General features: G+C 39.1%; 1 protein-coding gene across 3 annotated transcripts; it reads right to left on the reverse strand.

Annotated features, from left to right (window-relative positions):
• Window positions 1-1835: 1835 nt before the first annotated feature.
• On the reverse strand, window positions 1836-4098 carry LOC121977713 (nuclear transcription factor Y subunit A-1-like). Of its 3 annotated transcripts, none has more exons than XM_042530157.1 (7): window positions 3849-4098; window positions 3430-3535; window positions 2783-2871; window positions 2612-2683; window positions 2370-2534; window positions 2149-2290; window positions 1836-2073 (listed from the first exon to the last, which is right to left on the reverse strand). In XM_042530157.1, exons 2-7 carry the CDS (start codon window positions 3509-3511, stop codon window positions 2045-2047), a joined length of 579 nt encoding a protein of 192 aa, XP_042386091.1. In that variant the 5' UTR covers window positions 3512-3535; window positions 3849-4098; the 3' UTR covers window positions 1836-2044. The 3 variants fall into 3 exon arrangements, with proteins under 3 accessions (XP_042386091.1, XP_042386089.1, XP_042386090.1); XM_042530155.1 differs by having other exon boundaries at window positions 1838-2073; window positions 3430-3571; window positions 3849-4097; XM_042530156.1 differs by having other exon boundaries at window positions 1839-2070; window positions 3430-3571; window positions 3849-4094.
• Window positions 4099-13042: the final 8944 nt, after the last annotated feature.

Genomic DNA, 13042 nt, shown 5'->3' on the forward strand with positions numbered 1-13042 from the left:
ATACTTTCTCCCCAATCTCTCTCATCACGCTTTCTTCTGATTTTCTCTCATCATATTTTTTTTCTTTCTTCATTCTCTCTCATTACATTTTCTTTTTCATCATACTTTCTATCTCCTCATTCTCTTTCACCACACTTTCTTTCTCTTTAATTTCTCCTATCATATTTTCTCTCTCCTCATTTTCTCTTGTCATAAGTTCTCTATTTTTCTCTCATATCCAATTTTCTCATGTCTAATTGTTATCCTCATCTACATTCTCATTTCATAATATTATCATTCTTGATCCGGTGATAAGGACTGGGGATCCTCGTTGGCGGAAGGTCAACGACACGTGAAGGTCAAAGGTCAAGAGATTCAAACCTGAGACTGGCTGACCGGACGAAGCGGGTCGACCGCTCGGGCTATGCAGGCCGACCGGCCGTGAATCCCCTGCACCGAATGAAGACAACCGGACTGGGGGTCGGGTTTCCGATGCTCAAAGGTAAAAAGGTTTTAAGGCCAAGCGGGATGTCCGTTCGGCCGTGGCACCAAGCAACAGAGGCAGGAGCAATCTCATCCGAGCATACGGCCGAGAGCTATCCTAGTCGGACCGATACCTATAACCGGCGACAGAAGTAATACGCCTGCCGAGCGGCCGACCCCCTCGGCCCGGGAACAGATAGGGAACGCAAGAGGGCAAAGGAGAATCATCCTCGAGACACCTGCCGCCGACAAGCAACAGAGTTACCGGCCGAGCCGTACACAGGATTATACGGTGGAAGCTTCCACCGTCACATCCGGGATATGCTCGGACGATTACGGAATGGCGCCAGAGGTACTTTTCTGACACAGGCTCGTTAAGGTATGTTTGGCGAAGCGTGCACGCATCGGGAAGCGTGCCCGCGTTTCCCCGGGGTCCTATATAAGGACCCCCAGACATCGACGAAGGTATGCGCAACTCTTTACTGTAGCCACATTACGCTGCCTCTCTCGTTGTCTGACTTGAGCGTCGGAGGGCCGTCGACAGGAAACCCCTCCCGGCTTGATTTCTTTGCAGGTTCGCCGGAGAAGCTACTTCACCAGTCGGAAACAATAGAGCATGTCACGTCCCCAACGTCCGTCGACTCAGCGCTCGGACATGATCAATTCTCATTCATATTCTTAGGAAAACACTAAACCCCACGAACTACGATATTTGTGTTTTCCATATTTATTATAGTAAAACAAAATAACTTCTTGTGTAATTTGGTCGATGGGACTTAAAAATCTATGAAGAAGGTAGCCCTCCCACTCTGTTTTTGTTCATCAGAACAAATGACCTCATGGAGCGACGTTCATAGACCACGATTCTACAATATGCCTAGCTTTGTTCCGTCTAAAGATCAAAAAATCTTAAGAAATCCTTGCAAAAGTCTTGATCTATACTTTAATCACGCAACAACAACGGAAAAAAAAAAATCCTTCGCGCCTCCATCGTGATCAGCTCCAGCACCGCCGCCAGCGTCAGCGCCACGTCGACGGCGACCTCATCGCGCACGGCGGAGCCTGGACGGCCACCGAGAGGCCGCGACGCCCACGAGGAATTCCCCTCCAAACTTCCCGACACCGACCCCGCCCAGAACGTTCTTCTTCTTCAGCTGTTCTTCTGACCGTTGCTGCTTCAATTTTATTTCTTTTTTTTTTTAAAAAAAAATCATTTGGTTGGATTCGGAAGCGGATGCTTTCTTTTATGTTCGTTCACGTTGTCGTTTTGCATGGATACGATACGATACGATTGCACACTGCCTTTGAAATGGCGGCGTAGAAAATCGGTCTGGTCAGTCCTCTTCATCAGTTGGGGAAGGAAAAAAAAAATTGCTATTTTTTTATTAAAATTAAATAAAACTGAAACTGATAATTAATTTTAAGAGTTGGCATGTACATTAACAAAAGTGGCAAGAGGACAAACCCTAATCCACTCGCCTAATCAAGTAGGCAACCATCGATCTACAAACTCTGAAGATAGCAGCAGCTTCATTTACACCTGGACCTTCACTCTGTCAATCCCTCTGCTCTACTGACATCGTCATTTGTCCTCCTTCCCTCTTTCACCTGCTTTTCGATCAAAGAATTAAGAATTTCAAGACATTTTTTTTTTAAAAAAAAAAAGGCCAAATTGCAAGGTTATACCTGGGCGATCATGCGATGCTCGAGAATTGAGAGCTTCCTGTGCGTCGTCGCTTTGATCAGCATTCTTGGAATTTAGGAAACGACCTCCGCAGCCCCTAGCTCTCCTCACTGCATGTTGATGACGGGACTCATGCAGATACGGCTACAGGTGAGGATTTATAGGATGAACGACATGAACCGAGTAGATATTCAACGTAATATCAATGGATCATCGTAAATACCTTTCGAGCTCTTATGGCTTTTTTCTCAAGTTCAGCCTTCGCCCGGGACTGTCTTCGCCTTAGAATACCGTGATACTGCTTAGCATTAACATAAATTGGTTCCCTTGCCATGTTCAGAGGTAAAGGCAAGCGAGAGTGAGGCATTCCGATGATCTGAGGATGAAGCTGTAGAAGAACATTCAATAGAAAAAGTAGATGAGATGAACAACACATCCAATCCAATTGCCAAGGGACTTAATTACCATTGCTTGAGTGCCATAAGGAGCTAATAGGCCAGTAAAATAAGGATCTGTTGATGGATACATAGCATAGACCTGCATACATAACAAGGATTCATTCAACAGCAATAGAATTTAGATAATTAGGAGATGTTAAAATTGGCTGAGGAAGTAGAAGGTCTACGAAGAACTCACACTTGAATGACCAAACTCCAGCTGAGTCTGGGGTGCGAGATACTCGCCCATCATTGATGGAGCACCCTGGAGATAATTCTGGTTCTCATCTGGTAGTTAAACAAGAAATATTTAACTAGTAAAGCATAGATACTACATCAATTGATCAAAGGGACATAATTAACTTTCAGATTTCCTAAAGGCCATTTCCTTTCCATTTGACTTCTTACTGTTCTTTGAAAATCAACATGTGTTGTTCTTTGAAATTCGACATGCATCACAACGGTGTTGTTAAATGCATCTTTTAAAAATTTTACAATTTTAAGTGTGTCAATTGGTCAATTGCCATAGGAACAAGTACTAACATAGAGATTCTCAAGTTTGGGAATCTAGGATTTGAACTCAGGCACGATGATGACAAGATATAAAATTCAACATGTCATCTTGTTTATGATTAAAATATACGATTTTGCACGTCAAATGCTATATACCAGTTCATGTAATTAATCATGTTCTTTTCCTCCGAAGTCTTTCCAGAGTTCTATAAGGAAATAAAATGAAAGGCAATTAATTATATATATAATTTTTGGTCCCTGTCTTGCTTTCTTCAATCTAAGCAAGGAATTTCTTTGTCATAATAGCAGAACAAAGAAAAAGGCAATAATAACCTGGTCGAAGACTGGCTGCGGCCCACAGCTCCTGTTCCATGCTCGAACCAGGTGTACTTGGAACACCAGGATGCGATTCCATTATTCGTCTAAGCTTGCAAACAAACTGCATGCATGTCCTCCCAAATTAAGCCATTTCTGACTGTGCGAGCACATGAAAGAGAAGGGGACAGATGATTTAAATACAACGCAAAACCAAATAGTTTAATTTATGGAGACCAACAATCATGAAGCAGATTGCAAAGATTAAGGATCAAAAAATTCCAATTAAAAGCGGCAACACAACATCTACAGCATAAATCGCCAGCATCGATCGAAATTCACAAATCCCTCGCTCAGTAAAAACCCAAATTAAACTGACTCGCAACGCGAAATCCACCAAGAAATCAATCAAAAACGCGCGGACCAAGAGCACTCACATCACATGGACTGCCGAAAACGGCGCTGTCGACTGCCTACTCCAATCGAATTGCGCCGACTCCTCCTTGGAGTCGTCAACGAGCCAATCAGATCGAAGAGAAGTCCTCGAAGCCGCCACTTGCTTTGCCTGATCCCAACGAGGAAACAAACCCTAACCCCGCAATAACGCAGACTCCCGCAGCCGATCGCGCTATTCAACGAAACGACTGAAAGCGACGGCGAGGAAATAGAAACAAAAACATCGAGAGGAAAAAAAAACAGGGATGATTTTTATCCAGTATTTTATTCCGTACGATAACGGAAATAGTCAAATCCGTTATGCGAGGAGGGCGCTTTATTATCCTGGAATCTTATCCTGGGACACGTGATCGATTCCAGACCGTCCGATTTCGATACGGGTCGAAAAAGTATCTCGCGCGATATTGCATTAAAAGGAGGATAAATTGGTCATTACACGGAGTACGCGTCGGAGTCGATTCGTTGCTGAAGGCCACAGGTAAAATTACCGTTTTAGATCCAGTTTGCCAAACTTTTCATCTTGTCCCTTTTAGGACCTTAGAGTATTTTATATAAAATGATGAAGTCGAGAGGTTAAAATTTGGAGCTAAACTTACGGGCAAATAATGCCGTTCTACAAAGCTTGAGTACTAAAATTTGGATAAAAATGAAAATTTATCGAACTTATCGGAGTACACTGAAACTCGTCGCGAGGAGGGCGGCGCCGTCGCTGTCCCAGGCGACGCCTGGCAGAGGCTTTGCTGAAGTTACTGCAAATTTAAGTTGGGTTGCTGTTTTTTTTTTCAGCCGACCCTAGCTCAGTTGGTAGAGGGAAGGTCTACAGTGCTCGCAGATTATCCTACTTTTGTTCGGGGAAGATTAGGTCATTCATAATTTAAATCTTAGCAGTGACGGATTATAGAAAAAGATTTTTTTTAAGTGAAAAGTAGACTTAAAAATATTAGTAGTCTAGATGGGAGTATTTGACCATTTTCTAATTTATCTAGTTAACGGATAGAAAATTTACATCGGCTTATTTAAGTCATTTTTAAAATTAGTCTGAATAGTTAGATATTTAATACCAACTAAAAATATATACTAATATCGTTGGTAATTAATAAAGAAGTTATCTATTTTGATTTTTTTTTAGTTTTATTTTTAAATTTTATTTTATTTATTATTTTTTTCATTCATACTTATATATTTTTAAATTTTTATTTAGTTTTAATTTTTTAATCAATTTTATTTATTATTTTTCATTAATACTTATATATATTTTTAATTTTATTTAGTTTTATTTTTTAATTAATTTTGTTTATTATTTTTCATTAATACTTATATTTTTTAAATTTTATTTAAGTTTTATTTTTAATTAATTTTATTTATTATTTTTTAATATTTATTTAGTTTTATTTCTTTAATCAATTGTGTTTATTATTATTTTTATCAAATTTTTTAATTTTTTTTATTTTATATAATTTTTAAATTACTTCCTTCCGGTAAATTATCTTCCTAATTTGACACTTAAATTACTCTCATCCAACTATTGACACATGTCATAATCTTCTCTCTCTTTAAATCATCCCTCCCTCCAACCATTGACACATAACACATGTCAGAATCTCTCACCCTTTTTAAATTACCCATCCTCCAGCCATTGACACCTGTCAAAACACTCCCTCCATTTAAATTCGTCATTATCCAACCATTGACATCTGTCAAAACACCCCCCTCCCTTTAAATTGCCCCTCTTCAACGCTTGACATATGTCAGAACATCCCCTCCCTTTAAATTACCCCCCTTCCAACCCTTGACACATGTCAAAATCTTTCATCCCTTTAAATGACCCCCCTTCCAACCCATGACACATGTCAAAATCTCTCATCACTTTAAATAACCCCCCTTCCAACCCTTGACATATGTTAAAATCTCTCATCCCTTTAAATTACCCCGCTTCCAACTCTTGACACATGTATGAATTTTTTACTTTCTTTAAATTACCCATCCTCCAATCCTTGACATATGTCAGAACCTCCCCTCCCCTTAAATTATTCACTCTTCAACTCTTGACACATGTCAGAACCTCTCCTCTCCTTAAATTACCCACCCTTCAACTCTTAACACATGTCAGAACCTCCCCTCCCCTTAAATTACCCACCCTTCAACTCTTAGCACGTGTCAAAACCTCTCCCTTTAAATCCTCCTCTCACACTTCATTTTTAGTCACTCTTCATTCACACCTCCCTTCACTGCTATCTCCCTCTCAGTCTCTCCTTCTCTCTTCCTGAAAATATGGATGACTATTTGGGTTTATTTTCAGATAGTTGGTTAATTGAGAATGATGTTCCTAGTGAAGATATCTCCAACAACAGTCGCGATTATACAATCGAATTTACCACAAATCAGGTTAGTTATTATCATTATTTTATGCATATTCATTATTTATTTTATAAGTAGAGAAATTATATTAAGATTGGTAGTGTCATACTTATACATCTTTGTTATATTTTTTTATATAGATATTTAAAGGTAGAGAAGATATGATAAATTGGGTAAAGACAGTTGGTCTGAAGAATAATATTGTAGTGGTTATTAAAAATTCTGCTAATTTAAAAGGTGGTAAGCTACCAAAGTGCCATCTTATATGTCAAAGAGGTGGAAAGTACAAATCGTCACGATATCTAGTTGATGGACAATCTTTAAAAAGAAATACTGGGACTAAAAAATGTGAATGCCCATTTGAGCTGCGATGTATACCAATACCTCCAGATGGGGCGATGTGGGGTTTAAGGGTTGTTTATGGTTTTCATAATCATCAATTAGCATAATATATTGATGGTCATGAGTATCAGAGTAGGTTAAAACCAAAAGAAAAAGAATTTGTGCTCGACATGGCCAACGTCACCACACCTCGTGAAATTCTTAGTATTTTGAAGGAAAGAGACCCGTCAAACACTACGGGGATCAAAAGCATTTATAATGCTATTTTCATAAATAAATCCGCTAAACGGAGTGGCCTAAATTCTATTCAGTATGTCTTAGACCAATTAATCAAGAAATAATACCTCCATAATTACCGTACAAATCCAGACACCAACGAAATCATAGATATTCTTTGGGTTCATCCAAAAAGTCTAGAGCTGTCTGTCAACTTTTCATCTGTGTTGATCATTGATGTCACATATAAGACCAATGAGTATCGGATACCACTATTGGAGGTTGTGGATATTGTTAGAGTGTATACTAAAAGCCTAGCTTTTGGTATAAACATTTATCTAGAAATAAGAATCACATTGGTCAAATGTCTTCATTTATGATAAATGTAGTTGTTCAATTAATTTATATTGTAGATAACATGGTGTGTGGTGTCACACACAGAGGATCATGTTATCAGTACCTTATAAATTATAAACAGTAGCTCACGACCAAAATGGAAAGAAACAAACCATTGGAAGGTCGTAGTGTAAGTAGGTATCAGTTTATCTTGACTGTATAATTACACTAGTACACTCAGAGTGAATTGAGTAGGACCATTTGAGGTCGTTTCTTTTATACTGACTTTATAAAGAAACGAAGACCTCGGTTATTATGGAAGTGTGTGCTCTTAATCCTAATATAATAACAAGCACATATATTTGATATTTATTTCTTTAATTTATCAATGGGTGAGATTTAGTTCGATAAATCAATAAGCCCGATAAGTTGGGAAATGGTATCACTTATAGTGTGTGTTGTCGATTATAAAAGGAAACTGCGTCCTAGAGATACTAGGTTGATAATGTCCTCAAGAGGAGCTCATAAGAATTGTCATGTTAAACCCTGCAGGTGGACTTAGTCCGACATGATAATAAGGTTGAGTGGTACTACTCTTGGACTAAGATATTAATTAAATGAGTTGTCAGTAACTCACTTAATTAGTGGACATTCGATATCTTAAACACAGGGAGACTAACACACTCATAATAAGAAGGAGCCCAAAAATGTAATTTGGGATTGGTGCGGTAATTCAATAATAGTTCTCTAGTGGAATGAATTATTATTGATAAAATTAAGTTGTGTGTTCGGGGCGAACACGGGATGCTTAATTTTATCGGGAGACCAAAACCAATTCCTCCTCTCGGTCCCTATCGTAGTCTCTTATTTATAGAGTACTATACCCACCTATACCCACCTTCTATACCCACCAATAGGGGGCCGGCCAAGCTAGCTTGGGAACCAAGCTAGGGCCGGCCTAGGTATAAAATTGGGTGGCCGGCCCTAGCTTGAACCCAAGCTAGTGGGGGCCGGCCAAATTAAATTAAAAAAGAATTTTAATTTTAATTTTTATTATGTGGAAGAAATAATTTATTAAAGAGAATTGAAATTAAAATATCTCTCTTGTAAAAGATTTACAAAAGATTAAAGAAAGAGATTTGATCTCTTTCCTTATTTGTAGATTGGTGAGATATTTTATTTTCTCTTTAAAAATTATTCACATGTTGTAAAATTAAAATTATGGAAATTTCTTTTTATCAACCATGAAGAGATTTTTGAAGAGAAATTTTAATTTTAAAATTTCTGGAGATAAATTAGGAAGTTTTAATTTGTTGATTGAAATTCTCCTAATTTTTCTCTATTGATTGTGGCCGGCCAATACATGGATAAAAAGGAAGTTTTATTTAATACTTCAAATTAATTCATGTCAAGGAAAATTAAGGAAATTTTATTGTAATTAAAATTCCTAATTTGCCTAGGCTGAGGAATATAAAAGAATGGGTGAGGGTGCCTTCATGGTGACAACCTCTATTATTTTTCTCCCTCTTTTTCCTTGGTATGGTGGCCGGCCCTTCCCTTTCTCTCCTCTCCTCTTGATGACCGAAACCTATCTTCTTGGTGGAGCTTTTGTTGGTGTCCGGATCAAGGAAGGAGAAGAAGGAGAGAAAGCAAGTCTCGTCTCTAGCATCCCTTGGAGCATTGGTGGTGGCCGAAATTCTTCATGCTTGAAGAAAGTTATTTTGGCCGGCCATCTTCTTCTTTTCTTCCTCTTTGTGGTGGCCGAAACTTATCTCTTGCTTGGAGCTCTTGTGGTGGCCGGATACTACTTGGAGAAGAAGAAGAAGAAGAAGAAGGAGAGGAAGCTATCATCTCTTGGAGCTTGTTTGGTGTTTTGATTTTCTTCCTTGGTAAAACTTCCTTGTTGTGGCCTAACCTAGCTAGGAGGAGAAGAAGGTGGTTGGTGGTTTCTCATCTTGGTAGATCGTTGCCCACACAACGTCCGAGGTTAGAAGAGGAATACGGTAGAAGATCAAGAGGTCTTTCTAGAAGGTATAACTAGTAGTTTTTCCTTTTCCGCATCATACTAGTTATTTATGGAAATAATACCAAATACAAGAGGCTTACGATTCTAGTATTTCGAATATGTTTTTCGATGTTGTGTTCTTTTGTTTTATTTTCCTTGTGATTTGATTGTTCTTTTCGGTTAACCTAAAGTTATTTTAGGAAATTAAATATTAGATTTCTATAAAAGGTTTTGTCTAGTCGGTGATGGTTGCTCCCATATCCAAGAAGGTCATGTGCCTCGCCACGTCAGTACTGGGAACCAATTATGGAAATTAATATTTAATGGAATTAATAACTTAAGGTGATTTGGGTCGAACGTGTTAAGTTCCGCAGGAGATCCAAGTCAAAACCTAAAAGAACAAATAGATTAAGTTTTGGATCAAACGTGTTAAGTTCCGCAGGCGATCCAAAATTTAATTTAAAAGAACACATGGTAGCTAGGAAAAGGTTCAGACCTTTGTACAAAATTTTTGTACAGTGGAACCTCTAGGTTTTCCGAGTAGCAACCAACAGATATCACATCCATAATGCGAACTTACTCACTTATATTTGCATATCTTAGTAATGAGAAGACAGAGCAACTGACATGGGCATTAGGTACCTTAAAGAAGTGGATGGTTGAAAAGAAGGCATCGTTGTTGGTTAGTCATAGGAAAACGTACCAGTTCCACTGTACAAAAATTTTTGTACAAGTGTCGAACCTTTCCTTAAATAACCTATTGTATTCTTTAGAAGTTAAATTAGGAATCACAGACAAAACTTAACATCATTGATTCCAAATTTAACTTATCTGTTCTTAATGGTTTAGATTTGAATCACAAGCAGAACTTAACACTATTGATTCAAATCCACCTAAGTTATTAATTCCATAAATATTAATTTCCAAAATCGACTTCCAGGACTGCATGGCGAGGCACATGGCCTTCTTGGATATGGGATCAACCACCACCGCCTAGGCAAAGCCTTTTAAGGAAAGCTAATATTTATTTCATTAAATAACTCTAGGTTAACCAAAAAGAACAATCGAATCACAAATTCGACAAAATAAAAAAAAAAACAAAAACTCGAAAACAAATTCGAAAACTCTAGAATCTTATGCCTCTTGTGTTTGGTATTTCCAAAAATAACTATACAAAGAAAAACTAGTATGATGCGGAAAATAATTACTAGTTATACCTTTCTTTGTAAGCAAATAACCTCTTGATCTTCTACCGTATTCCTTTTTTAACCTCGGACGTTGTGTGGGCAATGATCTTCCGAGATGAGAACCACCAAGCACCTTCTTCTTCCTTCTAGGTTTCGCCACCAAAAACTCCTCCAAAGATGAAGAGGTTCGACCACCACCGAGCTCCAAGGGATGCTAGAAATATCGCCTCCTTTTCTCTTCATCTTCTCCAAGCAAGATCCGGCCACCACAAGGACTCCAAGGAAGAGATGTGGTTCGGCCACAAAGTGGAGAGAAGAGAAAAGAGAAAGAGATGTTGGCCGGCCACGCCAAGGAAGAGAGGGAGAGAAAAAGAAATAGAGTCGTTCACCATGAAGGCACCTCTACCCCCTCTTTTATAATCCTTGGTCTTGGCAAATAAGGAAATTTAAATAAAAACTTCCTTAATTCTTTTGCCATGAAAAAGAAAATTTTAATTAATTAAAATTAAATTCCTTTTTCCAATTACAATGGCCGGCCACATTAAAATCTCCAAACAAATAAAATTTTAAACACAAATTAAAACTTCCTTATTTGCTTCCGGAAATTTATAAAAATTTCTCTAATAATTTTTCCCTTCATGGTGGATTATAAAAAGGAAATTTTATAAATTAAAAACTTTCTTTTAAACATGTGAATAATTTTTCAAAAGGAAAGTTATCTCTAAAAATTAAAATCTCCTTTCAATCTACAAATAAGGAAAGACATCAAATCTTTTCTTAATCTTTTGTAGAAACTTATAAAAGAGATATTTAATTTTTAAACTCTCTTTTAAATCATGAACATGGTTTAAAAAAAGGAAAGTTTTCTCAAAATTAAAATCTACCTTTCAATCTACAAATAAGGAAAGATTTCAAATCTTTTCTTAATCTTTTGTAGAAAGCTATAAAAGGAAAGATTTAAATTTCAAACTCTCTTTTAAAACATGATATCCACATAAGAAATAATTTTAATAAAAATCCCTTTTTAATATGATGTGGCCGGCCACCTAAGCTTGGGCTCCAAGCAATTGGCCGACCACCTTAAGGCTCAACCTTTAGGCTTGGCCGGCCCTAAGCTTGAGTTTCAAGCTTGGCTTGGCCGGCCCCTATAGGTTGGGTAAGAAGGTGGGTATGTGGTGGGTATAAATCTCTATATACAAGAGGCTACGATAGGGACCGAGAGAAGGAATTGGTTTTGGTCTCCCGATGAAATTAAGCATCCCGTGTTCGCCCCGAACACATAACTTAATTTCATCAATAATAATTCATTCCACTAAAGAACTATTATTGAACTATCGCACCAATCCCAAATTATATTTTGGGCTCCTTCTTATTATGAGTGTGTTAGTCTCCCTGTGTTTAAGATGTCGAATGTCCACTAATTAAGTGAGTTACTGACAACTCATTTAATTAATATTTTAGTCCAAGAGTAGTACCACTCAACCTTATCGTCATGTCGGACTAAGTCCACCTGCAAGGTTTAACATGACAATCTTTATGAGCTCCTCTTGGGGACATTATCAACCTAGATTACTAGGACACAGTTTCCTTCTATTATCAACAAGTCACACTATAAGTAACATCATTTCCCAACTTATCGAGCATTTTGACTTATCAAACTAAATCTCACCCTTTGATAAGTCAAAGAAATAAATATTAAATATATGTGCTTGTTATTATATTAGTGATCTGGCAGTAGGGTCGGGGGACCTTCTCTGGAGGGGAGTCAACTCCACGTGGAGGTCAAAAGGCAAAATGGTCAACCTAAGGTCTGGCTGATCGGATAGGAGTAGGGTTAACAGGCCGACCGACCGAGCGAATCCGAGCGAAATCAATAACCCCCGACAAGAGTCTGGTTTCCGACGCTCAAGGTGAAAAGGGTAGTCGGGCCGAGCGGGGTAGTCCGCTCGGCCAAGGCATAAAGCAGCATGGGCGGGAATAAGCTCGGCCGAGCACGCGACTGGGAATCTTCCCAGTCGGACCAATACCTACGCCCGGTCGGGAGTAATGTGATGGCCGAACAGCTGGACGCTCGGCGCGGAGAAAGGAGACCAGACGACAAAGGGAACAGTGGGAGCATCATCCTCAGAAACACCTGTCACTGACAACAGGTATGTTCAACGACCAGGCCATAACTTAGAAGCCTAAGATGAAATGGTCTGTCGTCCCATCAAAGAGATGCTCGGAATGTAGCAGTATGGTGTCGGCATGCTCTGCTGGCAAGCCCATACCGAGGTAAGGTGAGGTACACGTGTACACCTTGATGGGAGTGCACAAGCCTCCCCATAACTCTATATATGAGAGCCCCCCAGACTTCACAGAGGGGATGCAATCTCTGATTCTCAACGCCACTTTTTCGCTTGCCTCTTGCCTGACTTGAGCGTCGGAGGGTCGTCGCCGGGAAACTCCTCCCGGCCCGACTTCTTTGCAGGTAGCGGCAGAGATCCACATCACCAGCCAGAGACAGCGGAGAGCGCCACGTTCCCAGCGTCCATCCAATCATCACTCGGACAGGATCAAATTGGCACCGTCTGTGGGAAGCCCATTTGTTGAGGAGGAGAGCCGGCCGGTTCACACTCGTGGGAGGTCAACTCTACAAAAAGGCTTTCTCCCGTCCGCTCCTGAGATGTGTGAGCTTGGAAGACGCGAAATACATCCTCCAGGAAGTGTACCAAGGATCATGCGGAGGACA

The sequence above is a fragment of the Zingiber officinale genome, chromosome 4B (genome assembly GCF_018446385.1).
Source record: "Zingiber officinale cultivar Zhangliang chromosome 4B, Zo_v1.1, whole genome shotgun sequence".
In the NCBI taxonomy this organism is placed as follows: Eukaryota; Viridiplantae; Streptophyta; class Magnoliopsida; order Zingiberales; family Zingiberaceae; genus Zingiber; species Zingiber officinale.

Coding starts and splice junctions, on each gene's coding strand:
- LOC121977713 (XM_042530155.1), bottom strand. CDS start 3,541: ATGCAGTTTGTTTGCAAGCTTAGACGAATAATGGAATCGCATCCTGGT. Junction 2,872..3,429: donor CGCAGCCAGTCTTCGACCAG/GTTATTATTGCC, acceptor TTTAACTACCAG/ATGAGAACCAGAATTATCTC. Junction 2,074..2,148: donor AGCATCGCATGATCGCCCAG/GTATAACCTTGC, acceptor TTGATCGAAAAG/CAGGTGAAAGAGGGAAGGAG.